General features: G+C 43.9%; 1 protein-coding gene across 2 annotated transcripts in view; it reads right to left on the reverse strand.

Moving 5' to 3' along the window:
• The window catches only part of pho (phoenix), a 44,661-nt gene that overhangs the window by 7,307 nt on the left and 23,323 nt on the right, over positions 1-14,031 (reverse strand). Inside the window, exons 2-4 of one of the 2 annotated variants that reach the window (XM_084412851.1) lie at positions 12,972-13,284; positions 2,895-2,992; positions 2,733-2,790 (exon numbers count right to left, since the gene is read on the reverse strand). In XM_084412851.1, coding sequence (XP_084268977.1) covers positions 2,733-2,790; positions 2,895-2,992; positions 12,972-13,284 — 469 coding nt within the window. The remainder of the gene's footprint in view (positions 1-2,732; positions 2,791-2,894; positions 2,993-12,971; positions 13,285-14,031) is intronic. The other variant, XM_084412852.1, reaches the window with a different exon arrangement.

Raw genomic sequence — 14,031 nt, forward strand, 5'->3', positions numbered from 1 at the left:
TGGTGTTCTCTGGCAAATGCCAAACGTCCTGCACGGTGTTGGGCTGTAAGCACAACCCCCACCTGTGGACGTCGGGCCCTCATACCACCCTCATGGAGTCTGTTTCTGACCGTTTGAGCAGACACATGCACATTTGTGGCCTACTGGAGGTCATTTTGCAGGGCTCTGGCAGTGTTCCTCCTGCTCCTCCTTGCACAAAGGCGGAGGTAGCGGTCCTGCTGCTGGGTTGTTGCCCTCCTACGGCTTCCTCCACGTCTCCTGATGTACTGGCCTGTCTCCTGGTAGCGCCTCCATGCTCTGGACACTATCCTGACAGACACAGCAAACCTTCTTGCCACAGCTCGCATTGATGTGCCATCCTGGATGAGCTGCACTACCTGAGCCACTTGTGTGGGTTGTAGACTCCATCTCATGCTACCACTAGAGTGAAAGCACCGCCAGCATTCAAAAGTGACCAAAACATCAGCCAGAAAGCATAGGAACTGAGAAGTGGTCTGTGGTCACCACCTGCAGAACCACTCCTTTATTGGGGGTGTCTTGCTAATTGCCTATAATTTCCACCGGTCGTCTACTGCATTTGCACAACAGCATGTGAAATTGATTGTCAATCAGTGTTGCTTCCTAAGTGGACAGTTTGATTTCACAGAAGTGTGATTGACTTGGAGTTACATTGTGTTGTTTAAGTGTTCCCTTAATTTTTTTGAGCAGTGTATATATAGTATATATATATATATATATATGTTCGAAAACCAGTCAGTATCTGTTGTGACCACCATTTGCCTCACACAGTGCAACACATTTCCTTTGCATAGAGTTGATCAGGTTGTTCATTGTGGCCTGTGGAATGTTGGTCCACTCTTCAATGGCTGTGCGAAGTTGCTGGATATCGGCAGGACATGGAACACGCTGTCGTATACTCCGATCCAGAGCATCCCAAACATGCTCAATTGGTGACATGTCCGGTGACTAGAACTGGGATGTTTTCAGATGAATTGTGTACAGATTAGGGATGGGACGATTACCGGGTTCACTATAAACCACGATAAAATGTACTGACGGTTAGTATTATCGTTTAAAATTTAATTATCATTAAAACCGTATTTGATTATCGCGATTTTAACAACTCACTGTAAATCCTGTCCAGCCAGCAACAGTGTGACGCAGGCGCAGCGCGCAATGTTGTTGTTTTTTTTTATTCAAGAAGGAATGGCGGAAGGCAGTGACCGTGCTCGGAAGATTTTTAAGCCTTTGAGTGAAACTTAATCGAGGATGGTCACTACAATAGGGGGGAAACACTTCAAATCTGCCGAGTCGTCTTGTGTGACCATCACCCACTGTTTATAGCGAACGCAAGGCAAGTTAACTTTGACCTCAATAACTTACCAAAACTAACGTTACGTCTGGGAAATAATTGGCCACCAAATGTTGTTTTGAGTTGAAATATTATCTCACTCACTTGAAATAAACGTGAAGCTTCCGCGAAGAAAAGTTCGCAGCAAGTGGCTTTGAGCCAAAGACAAACGATCAAGTTCAAACAAGACTATTAAGAGTGACATTTAAGGGATAATAATCTATTTTTTACAGTCTATGATAAAAATGTATATCATTGTACACTTATTACACCTTTTTTTTTCTTTTTACCACATAATTACGGGGACATATTGAATTGAGATTAATGTTTTAAATCTTACCTGTTTATAAATCCATTTCGTACAGCGTACAAAACAATCGTCCAAAAACGGAGGCGCAAGACGGCAAGTTGTATTTGAATGAAACGAGAGAGCGAGAGTCCGTTGCGATCTATGTTGCGATACATGGATGTGCGCGGTGTTATAATGCGTTGCTATTGAGGACGGTCATTATAAGGAAGGAAATGCCATAGAATATAATCTTGCTTAAAACAGTGCATAGAGCTGCTTGTTTTATGTTGTTTGTTGATTTTCAAATATTAAACTGTTTTAGTGTGACCATCAGTTCTTTTTGAACACTTTCATCTCGTTTTAACAAAACCGTGATAATATTGATAATCACGATAATTTTGGTCACTATAATCGTGATATGAAAATTTCATACCGTCCCATCCCTAGTACAGATCCTTGCAACATGGGGCCGTGCATTATCATGCTGCAACATGGAGGTGATGGTCGTGGATGAATGGCACAACAATGGGCCTCAGGATCTCATCACGGTATCTCTGTGCACTCAAAATTCATCCGTGAAGAGAACACCTCTCCAAAGTGCCAGACGCCATCGAATATGAGCATTTGCCCACTCCAGTCGGTTCCAATGACGAACTGCAGTCAGGTTGACACCCCGATGAGGATGACGAGCATGCAGATGAGCTTGATTATTAGAAAGTTCAAAAGAATAGCATTTATCTGAACTAGTAAAGACATTTATAATAAAAGCTTTCTGTCGCTTTTGATCAATTTAGTTCTCAATTGCTAACAAGTATCGGTCAATACTGAAGCCACATTTTCAAAACTATTCACACATTCAGTAAAACAGAAGTCAATGCGGACCCAACTGAGAATCATTTTTCATTGCTTTCACACAATGACCACATTACCTACCTTATTTTAGTAATAAAGTTTCAATTTGACATTGATTACTTAATTTTAAAAAAATTGCATGGATATTCTACAGGAGAAATATTTTTTAGAGGATATCAAAACAAAAATTTGATACACTTAAGCATATTTTGTACTATAAAGTCTGCAGTAATTACATACCACTTTTGTGACTTCATGATCACTGTTGTGGTCATCCCCCTCAGAGTTATCATTTAGCCTGAAACAAAGTTCATGTTTTTCATTAAAAACGTATAAAAATACGTTCATTAAAAAAATATTTATTTTACAATTATATTTTGTTTGTTATTAATTAGAACTTACCGAGACTCCAGCATATATGGACTGATTGCTCTTCCTGTTTTTACATAACCCTCCTTGATTTTCTTTATGCATTTGAGGAACCCTCCAATTTCTGAGTTCTAAAAAAGAAATACAACAAATAATAAACATGCATAAATTAATTACATTTAAATGACAGTGATAGCATTATAACAACCAGTGGCAGTAAAGTAAAAAAAAAAAAAAAAGTTTTTTTTCTAGAGACCAGGGGCCGTATTCACAAAACATTTTATCTTACCACTAAGAGTTCTCCTAAATGACAATAAAAGTTCTTAGTTAAGAGTTTTCTCTTGAAACCCATTCACAAATCTGCTGAGACCAACTTTTACTAAGGAATAGAGAGAGGACTTAAGCTAAGAAAAAGGGTGGGGTTGCTATGGGTGATGTCAATACGCTTACTAACTATGACCACAGTGATTGGCTGATGGAAAAAAGAAAAAGAAAAAGAAAAAGAAAAAGAAAAAGAAAAAGAAAAAGAAAAAGAAAAAGAAAAAGAAAAGACCTCGTGTCACTATGGAAAATTAATTGCCTAAATGAAAAAAATTAAATTACTGTTTGTGTAGTGTTCAATGTTGTTATTTGTCTGGTTAGTCTTTATTCCCCATTGAAGTTCTACAAGAATCTTGTTTGCATTTTCGATGCGTTTTGAGGTGAATTTTCAGGGTAAGACAGAGGTTCCCCACTAAGTGACACATGACTTGCACGCTTGTTGAGCTAGTTGAGATTGCTGTTAGCCTCGATCGTTTCACTCGGGGAAAAATGTCAAAAAGACAGCAAAGTTTGCTTAACTTTTTCAAATACGCTGGCCAGTCAGATCCCAAACAAGCAAAAATCGTTTCCGCTGATCAAGAATGTGGAGACCACGGTGGACACAGCAGTAGTATCGACATAATATCTCGTTATTTCGACATAAGGGGACATTCTAATCTGCATTAAGCCACATTAAGCGTTCTTATAATGGTTTTGAAAAGACTCCGGCCATTCCATTCCCTTTTTACTCCATTTCGCTCTTTCCAAGATACTTTCCCACTTGCCACCTGACCACGCCCGCCTCACCTGTTGTCTATAAATTGCTTTTGCACCTCTTGGCTCACTCTTTGCACTTTCTCCTGGCACTCCGATGTATACTGTGTGTGTCTTCATCAGTTAACCACACAAACCATGCATCTCAACCAAAGACAACCGTAACAATAAATAAACCACTACTGGTGTTGCAATAAACCTTGCCTTCTCCTTGCTTCCATCATCACGCCATATCATCTGACGTCTTCTGACCGAGACTCTGTTTGCTCACCAAACCCCTCACTTCACCTGAACCATTTCCATTATACTACAGTTCCTTCAGTGGTCCTTCGAGCCGGAGACTGAGTGAGGGATACCATGGCAGGCATTGGTATGGATGGAAAAGATGAGAAAGAGTTGGAGTTGGAGAGGGCTCTCCCAGTTAAACCCAGTAGCACCTTATCCAGGCGAGAGAGGCATCAACCTGACCGCTATGGCTTCCCGGTTCCTGCTAGGAAAGCCTCTAGTAAGCCCGAGAGCCTACCTTATTCCAGCCAAGCACCCAAACCATCTTCTAACCCAATTGAAGCTGGAAATGGAGAAGTGGAGGATGAAGAAATCACCCACGATTATGTTCAGCCCGAATCGGTTGAGGAACCTCCACTTCCACAACTAGCTCCACAACCAGCTTCACCCTCACAGGGAGAGGGGAGACCTACTAGATCCAGAGGCAAGAGGGATAAGCAGGAGTCATCACCCAGGTCGAAGGCCACCTCGTATACTTACTTTTCTGGCAGTGGAAGTTCCCGAAGCTCACGCAAGAGCCATGGTGTGGAGCTCACCTCTCGACAGGCAGCCATGATTGAGGAGAGGATGAAACTTGGAGAACTGCAAGAGATCCAAAATCAAATCCAAGAGGAACAAGCCCTGGATAGCCGGGCTCGAGAACTGGACAGGCAAGCACAAGCGGCGTTAACAGAGCGAGAGAGGATGTCCCGATCTCTGACTCTACAGCGACGACTGCGGAAATTTCACCGAGAATTAGAAGAGGCTCGGCTGATAACCTCATTCACTGGAGAAGTGACCACAGAACATTCACCTGCTCCGCCACCTCAAGAGCTGGCTCCTTTTTCAATGAGCTCCAGAGTTTTGGATTCAGGTGAACCTGTTGATCTGTATTCAGAGCAACAAGCTTGTTGTGTTGGTCATCCAACATCTGTTTCTGATCCTGTTCCAGTGAGTCAGCCAACCACTTCGTCGTTCCAATCCTTACCTCAGCCTGTCGATGCTGTGAGTCAGTCTGAGACTCTCCATCCTGTTCAAGGGAGCCACCCAGTAGTTCAGAGGTCCAGTCCAGAGCAGGCAACTCCCTCACCTCCTTCGTTCATCCGTTTAGTGCGGACCGCACCTCGTCCTTCCCAGAGTCAAAGACCTTCAGATCCAGTTCCTGATACGTCCGCGCCTCTTTCATTACACAAGTGCAGTGAAAGGACATCAGAGGGAGCCAGTATCATGGAGCTGTTAGTAGCCACTGCTTTTGGCATCCCCAAGCCAAGACTGCCTTATTTTGAGAGTGGAAGAGAAAGTGACTTTGTTTTGCTTAAGATGGCGTTGGAAAACCTGTTAGATATCCATGCTCACCTCTCTGAACAATATAAGTTCCAGGTTCTAATGGACCACTTGAGGTTGCCTACTGCGTACAAACTAGCTAAGTCTTATATGCATGCCTCAACTCCCTACACATCTGCTCTTGCTGCCCTTAAGGCAAAGTATGGCCAGCCACGGCAGTTGGTCCAAAGTGAACTAGCCAGCATCCTTCATTCACCACCTGTCAGATTCGGAGATAGCAATGCATTCCAGGAATTTGCTCTTTCTGTACAGTCATTGATTGGCATGCTGCGATCGGTGGACGGTGCAGGTGGAAGTGAATTGCGGTGTGGTTCTCATGTCGATAAGCTATTAACCAAGCTCCCCCTCAATTATCGGGACAGTTTCGTTGAGCACTGTTTGAATTGTGGTATCCTTAGAGATGGTGCAGAACAAACATATACCTTGGAAGATTTCTCTGACTGGCTCCAGGTGAAAGCCAGGGCCAAGAGTTTTGCCCAACAAGTCTTTGTCCCTGCCTCAATTGAGAGAAGAGAACAAGTTCAAAAGAGCCAAGTGAGAAAGGTGATGCCTACCACTATGTACCTAAGCAACACAGCCACTGTGGAAAGACAGCCTAGTGTCCAAGGAGGCCGTGGAAAAGGGATGACCATCCTTGGTAACCCCAAGTTCCAACCTTTCTGTCCATACTGTAACAATAACAACCACTTCTTGGGAACCTGTCCAAAGGTGAAGGAGTTCAGCCCATCAGAACTGAGAACTTGGATAGAGAAGAATGATCGTTGTTACAGATGTGCCCGCTGCCATAAGCCGGATAAATGCACCCTAAAAAAGCCTTGCAACATTTGCAACGAACTGCATCTCACCATCCTGCATAGCATTGCACGTCAACTGGCCACACACCCACAAAGCCCAGAGAAATTGGCTACGGCAGACATTCTCAATGTGCTCGTCCGTGCACCTTGTATTGACGACACACTGTACATCGATCAGCAAAACCGATCGCCTCGGGTGATGTTGAAGGTAGTTCCAGTCTTACTAATCAATGGCCAGAAGAGGCTGCAGACGTATGCCATACTCGATGATGGTTCAGAAAGAACAATCATTCTGACCTCAGCAGCGTCCCAGCTACAACTTACAGGGCCAAAAGAGACCCTTAATCTCAGAACTGTGCGACATGAAGTAATTCCCATGAGTGGTGAGACCATCTCCTGTTATATCTCCCCTGTGAGCCAGAGGAAGAAGATTAGGTTTCATATAGCCAATGCCTTTACTGCCCCAGTCCTCAATTTGGCTGAGCATTCTTGTTGTGCCTCTGCCCTGCAGAGGGAATTTTCCCACTTGCGAGGCTTACCCTTACCGGACTTTGTCCATGCTCGGCCATTAATCCTAATAGGCTCAGATCATTCCCACTTGTTGGTGCCCAAAGAGCCTGTCCGTATTGGACTTTATGGGGGACCTATCGCCATTCATACTGCCCTGGGATGGGCTGTTCAAGGCCCATCCAATGCCTTACCTCGATCTCCTCCTTCAGATGCACAAGCTTTGTTTACTATTTGTGATCGTGTATCCTGCCCCGCTACTGCGGAGTTGATGGAGAATGTGGAGAGACTGTGGAGACTGGATTCCTTCCCACACCGTAAGGAGAAGGATGTAACCCGATCTAAACAAGACCATTATTGCCTGGAACTGCTTGAGACTAAGACTGCCGTCAAAGAAGTAGGTGAGGTCTTGCGGTATGCTACCCCATTGCTCAGAGCACCCAACAGTCCTAGGTTATCCTCCTCAGCCCATACTTTGTTGCCATGGCTCCGGGGAACCGAGCGCAGACTGAATAAGGACCCAGAGCTAATTGAGATTTACCACCAGGAGATTAAGAAGCTCGTTGATATGGAGTATGTGAAGGAGGTGGATCCCAAAGATGACCAGCCAGGGTCAGAATCTTGGCTAGTCCCACATCATGTTATCAAACAAGCCAGTGGGAAACACCGACTGGTGTTCAACTGCTCTTTCCAGCTTCATAGTCTCAGCCTGAATTGTAGTCTTCTTCCTGGTCCAACTCTCGGTCCCTCTCTTCTTGGTGTGCTCCTCCGTTTCCGTGAGCATAGTGTGGCCATCAGTGGCGATATAAAATCTATGTTCCATCAAGTGCATCTACTCCCTGCTGACCGGCCATTACTCCGGTTTCTCTGGCGAGCTATGGCTAAGACAACTCCCCCAAAAACCTATGAGTGGCAAGTGTTACCTTTCGGCACAGCTTGCAGTCCTTGCTGCGCCATTTACGCCCTGCAACGTCACGTGAAGGAGCACCCTGAGAGTGACCATGAAGTGTTGAACTCAGTGCTAAGAGCTTTCTATGTTGACAATTGTCTGCAGAGCTTTGAAACATCAGCCACCGCCAAAGCTCTGTTGGACAAACTTCGCGCCACACTGTCTCGAGGAGGATTCGAAATCCGTCAGTGGGCGAGTAATGATTCCAGTGTGGTAGAACATCTTTCCCCTGAGGCAAGATCGGTGAGCACTGACTTGTGGCTCTCTCAATTGGGCGTTGATCCTCAAGAATCCACCCTAGGCTTGTGCTGGCGCTGCCTTCCTGATAGCCTGGGATACAAACACAGGGTGACGCCGATCAGGATTCCCACACTCCGTCTCATCTACCGCACTCTTGCCAGTCAATATGACCCATTAGGGTACATCTTACCTTATACCACCCGGGCTAAAGTGCTGGTGCAGGACTTGTGGAAACTCAAACAAGGTTGGGATGATCCCATCACTCCGTCCGAACTAGCAGATCAATGGCTAAAGTGGGAACAGGAACTGTCGGAGCTCCCCAGCATCAGACTGCCCCGCTGTTATGTGCCCCCTTGTGCGGACCAGTCAGGTATATACCGAGAGCTTCATGTCTTTTGTGATGCCGCGGAACGGGCCTATGGTGCTGTGGCTTATTTGCGTGTCCAGGACAATCAAAATCACATTCATGTGGCCTTCATTATGGCTCGTTCCAGAGTGTCACCGAAGAGACAGTTGTCAATACCCCGACTTGAACTGAGTGCTGCCTTATTAGGGGCACAGTTAGCCACGACCTTGAGGTCGGAACTTACCTTGTCGTTAGCTCAAACTATCCTCTGGAGTGACTCCACAACGGTGCTGACCTGGTTGAAATCCGAGTCGTGCCACTATAAGGTCTTCGTCGGCACCCGGATCGCCGAAATCCAGGAACTCACCGACAGTGATGACTGGAGATATGTCGACAGCTCAAACAACCCAGCGGATGCCCTGACCCGAGGCAAGAAACTGAGTGATTTGGCTCAACCCAATTGCTGGATGGCCGGGCCGCTCTTCTTGCAGAAGTCTGGAAATTGCTGGCCAGTTGCCCCTACTGTTGCCCAACCATCACCACTCGCAGACAGTACTGAATTGAAAAAAGCTGTTCTGTGTCTGAATGTTTCTGCTACCTGTACCTTACCAGATGTTTCCCAGTATCGAAACTGGGGCGACTTAATCGTCGCCATTGAGCAGGCACGGACTCAGTCAGACCAAGTCTCCAAAGGAGCAGCAGCCGAAACCTTAATCTTACAGCAAGCTCAGGCGTCATGTTTCCCTGAAGAACTTGACGCTCTCCAGAAAGGGAAACCTCTCCCTAGGCAGAGTCGTCTCCTCTCACTGTCTCCTGAACTGGATCCAGATGTGGGGCTGATGAGAGTAGGAGGAAGACTCCGTCGATCCCAGGACTTGGATCCTGACATCATTCACCCAATTATTCTGGACCCGAAGCATTCTACTACACAACTCATCATTAAGGACTATGATGAGTCCCTGAAGCATCCGGGCCCAGAGAGGGTCTTCGGAGAATTGAGACGCAAGTATTGGATCATGGGAGGAAGACCAGCTATCCGTAAACATCAGCACAGCTGTCGGGAGTGTCAGAGATGGAAATCCTCTCCTGAAGTACCCAAGATGGCTGATCTGCCCCCAGCGAGGCTGCATCTCTTTAAACCACCATTCTGGTCCACCGGGGTAGATTGCTTTGGACCCTTTGTTATCCACCAGGGCCGTAGAACAGAGAAGCGATGGGGAATCATCTTTAAGTGCTTAACTACTCGTTGTTTACATCTCGACTTGCTCGGAAGTTTGGATGTTGACGCCTTTCTCCTAGCTCTCCGTCGCTTTATATCCCGTCGTGGCAAGCCCTTGGAGATCTGGGCAGACAGAGGAACAAACTTCCGTGCTGGAGACAGAGAACTGAGTAAATGCTTCCAGGAGATGGAACCTAAGCTCCAGGAACACTTAGCCGATCAGCAGATTTCATTTAACTTCAATCCACCAGGGGCTCCACACTTCGGTGGAGTCTGGGAGCGTGAAATCAGATCAGTTAAGAATGCCCTGCGAGTGATTCTTGGAAAGCAAACCATCTCCGAAGTTGTTCTTCAAACTGTCCTGATCGAGGTAGAAGGCATCATGAATTCCAAGCCTTTAGGTTATCTTTCCTCCAATGCTGCGGATCCTGATCCGGTCACTCCCAATTTGCTCCTGATGGGGCGGCGTGATGCCTCTCTTCCACAAGCCATGTTTGTCAGTAGTGAGCTCCTTGGGCGAAGGAAGTGGCGTCATAGCCAGATTTTAGCTGACCACTTCTGGACGCGATTCATTCGTGACTATTTGCCTAACCTGCAACCTAGAGGGAAGTGGCTGAGGGAGGTCCAGAATCTCGAAGTAGGGAAGACTGTTCTAATTTTTGACTCACAACTGCCTCGGGCTTCTTGGCCAACCGGGCGTGTCACCACCGTCATGACCGGGAGGGATGGTCGTGTCCGGTCAGTGAACGTCCAAGTTGGCAGTCGGATTTACACAAGACCAGTGTCACGTTTGATGGTGCTTCCTGAGCTGGTAGACGAGTGAGTCTTTTTATCAGGAGGAATTGATCCCAATTCCGGGGCGGCTATGAAAAGACTCCGGCCATTCCATTCCCTTTTTACTCCATTTCGCTCTTTCCAAGATACTTTCCCACTTGCCACCTGACCACGCCCGCCTCACCTGTTGTCTATAAATTGCTTTTGCACCTCTTGGCTCACTCTTTGCACTTTCTCCTGGCACTCCGATGTATACTGTGTGTGTCTTCATCAGTTAACCACACAAACCATGCATCTCAACCAAAGACAACCGTAACAATAAATAAACCACTACTGGTGTTGCAATAAACCTTGCCTTCTCCTTGCTTCCATCATCACGCCATATCATCTGACGTCTTCTGACCGAGACTCTGTTTGCTCACCAAACCCCTCACTTCACCTGAACCATTTCCATTATACTACAGTTCCTTCAGGTTTTCTATGGGAGGAAAATGCTTAACGTGTAATTGCGTTCATATTCTGGGCTCATCTGATTTTTTGTACATAGCATAGCCTACTTTGTTATGATTTTAGTATCATAATGATTAATAAATGCACTCACAATTATCCGTGAACTTGATTTGAACAAATGCCTTTCAACTTGTGTGTGCAAAATTCAGAAGTAAATGAATGTGCAGCAATTTGTACAGATAGAGAGTCTGTAGGCCTACTATACTGTTGTAGCCATTAAATAAGCGCATTTAGTTTCATATTTGTTAAAATATTATAATGTTATTTTTTTTCCATTTATGTTGATTTATGAAAAGTGAACAGCACGAGTAAGATAGGATGCGCAATATGAGACATAGAGTGGGTCAGATATGATTTTGACCACTTCATTAAGTTTTGTTTTGTAGAAAACCTTTCTTTAAACTGAATTTCGTTTTGTATAAATTGTATCTTAATTTTAATAAATTTTTCATCAACCAATTGCCTGGATTTAATGAATAAGAAGCAAATATAACAGACAATATAATCATGGAGGCGCCCACGCATTCACTTGCATTGCACGTTAACTGGAGCGCATCTCATCCTAACTTAACGAAACTCGGTGTATGCCTCACACAGACATGAGAAATACATCAAATACACAAAGCTTGAAATGTCTTTAAACGAAATAATTAAAAACGAAAAAAGAAAAAAGTCTACTCTCTGATTATGTAATCCATTATGTGCATTTCTCTCTATAGGCGCGTTCACCGCGGAGATGGCGATCGTCAACTTCATCTTTGTAGCCGAGTCGACACTGTCAGAAAACACTAGTTTATTAATAAAAATCAATACCGGATTTACAAATGCACATCTTGCTTGTTGCACGCACACATATGTCGAAATAACGAGATATTATGTTGAAATAACATTATTATTAATAATAGCCTACACCTTTTAGAATATTTGATTGAATGCTGCGCTTGTTCAATTTAATAAAATTAAAACTTTAATTGTGATCATTAAAATAATTGAATATTAAATATTTAGTGGCCAAGTTTTGCACAGCTCCCCCTGTCAATGATCTAGCACCCCCTCAGCACATGCGTTAAAAATTCTCTGGCGCCACCCCTTCAGAGAAGCTATGTAGGCAGTGTAATTTTTTTTTGTTCCGTTACCTCCAACCCCTGCTTTGAGTCGCCGGATCCACCCCCCTCTGCGCTCCAGGACCTCCCACTTTACAAATTAAGCACTGGAAAAAGGTGATTGGCTGGTGGGGGAGGAGTCTATGTCAGCAATTTAATCAGAAATATTTTAGAATGAGGTAGCCTATCATGTTGCCCTATTCAAAAAAAGGTTTTAAAATACAAAATGCCATTTTCAAATAAAGATTTTAAAATAAAAATGTTGCCATATTCAAATAAAGGTTTTAAAACATAGGCTGTGTCACTAATTAAACTAGTATATGTTCAGCTAATTGTCAGCCTCTTACATGTCTGCATCTCGAGAAGCGAAAAATTATACTTTATAAACAAAGTTTGGGAGGAGCACGTTCAAACCATCAATCTAATCAGCTCGAGAGGAGGCGGATTGCCAGCAACAGTCATTAGGATTGTTTGCGATTTGGTTTTAGTGACTTAGGAGTCCTCTTGAATACTCCTAATGTTTTTCAGATTTAGGACCTGTTTTAGTGTTAAAATGCTTTGTGAAAAAAATGTAGGACTCCTAAACCTAGGACTGACACGCCCATTATTTTAAGAGTTTCTCCTAAATCAGTAAGTTAGGAGCTACTTTTGGCCTTAAAGGGGTCATCGGATGCCCATTTCCCACAAGTTGGTATGATTCTTTAGGGTCTTCATGTAAAGTTTGTAACATACTTTGGTTAAAATTTCTCACAATTTCTCATTGTGTAAAACAACACCCTTTTTACCATCATATTGCATCAGAAAATACAAACGGCTTGATTATTGAGTGTTTAGGCTTTAAAAAAAAAAAAAAAAACACCTTAGAAAAGGGGATCCGATGACCCCTTTACGAAGTTTTGTGAATACGGCTCCAGAAGCATTTTATCTGACAGAACGTAATTTTAAAATGACATAATACACAAATAGATAACATGAATAAATGCCACCTCTAGAATCTGGTGCTTCTTCATGGGCAGGTGCCGCTGTCTGTGCGATTTCAACAAAAAGGGAAAAGTAGCTTTTTGAGGGGGAACATAATCAATCCTTTTTCCTCTTTTTGGGCACACCGCAAGCAGACCTTCACTTCCCTCTTCAAATTCTGTGTCTTCATTCGCTGGGAGTCTGCTGGTGACCCCCTCTCCATCATCACCAGTATCATCAGAGATGGACTCTGGTCTCTTAGTTGATCTAGTATGTCGTCTTTCAGTTCGGACTGCTTTTGTCACAGATTGTGTTACAAACAGGCTTTCACCAGAATCACTATATAGGGGAATGCAGAGAAGTGATGCAGTGCATGAGAAAACATTTACAAATGAAACATTTCAGTAAAATGAAATCCTACTTTTGTGGTTTTTGGCACTAAAACTTCATCTTAAAGCATGATTTTATGGAGATTTTTGGAAAAACAAACCAACTTAATTTAAACAGAGCTTTTATTAACAAAACTAATAAGCACGGCAGCCTCATTCTTGTGTTGCACTTGAAGTTGTGAGTGTAAATTAGAATTGGTACCTCAGCATGCTGCCACCTTTATCAGGAAAAGTTTACAGATTGCCTCAATGTTTGAACGTTCCCTATTTAAAGCCAAAATATTGCCAAATAGGTGCTTTTACATTTCGCTTTGAAACCAAATCTTTCGCCATCGTCGTCAGTCAGCTCACCTCACTCTCGTCACTTGATAAATGAAATCTGTCGTCTTCTTGTCATAATCATTTTTTAAAGGTTGTATCAGCGATTTCAGGCCCAAACATAAATGATCACATTCATCTAATCTTTCCTAACGATCCGCTAGTTTCCCGACCCATAAGCAGGCCGTCAAAAAAAACGCGTCTCTGTAGGCAGCCTAGGCTCTGAGATCTGCACACAAAAACAATTGGTTTCACCAACCACTCAAGGAAAGATTAGATGAATGTGATAATTTATGTTTGGGCCTGAAATCGCTGATACAACCTTTAAACAAGTATTCATTACTTGCGGTATCGCACAGACCAAAACAAAAACAGACAT

Source organism: Rutilus rutilus (genome assembly GCF_951802725.1).
Source record: "Rutilus rutilus genome assembly, chromosome: 7".
Classification (NCBI taxonomy): Eukaryota; Metazoa; Chordata; class Actinopteri; order Cypriniformes; family Leuciscidae; genus Rutilus; species Rutilus rutilus.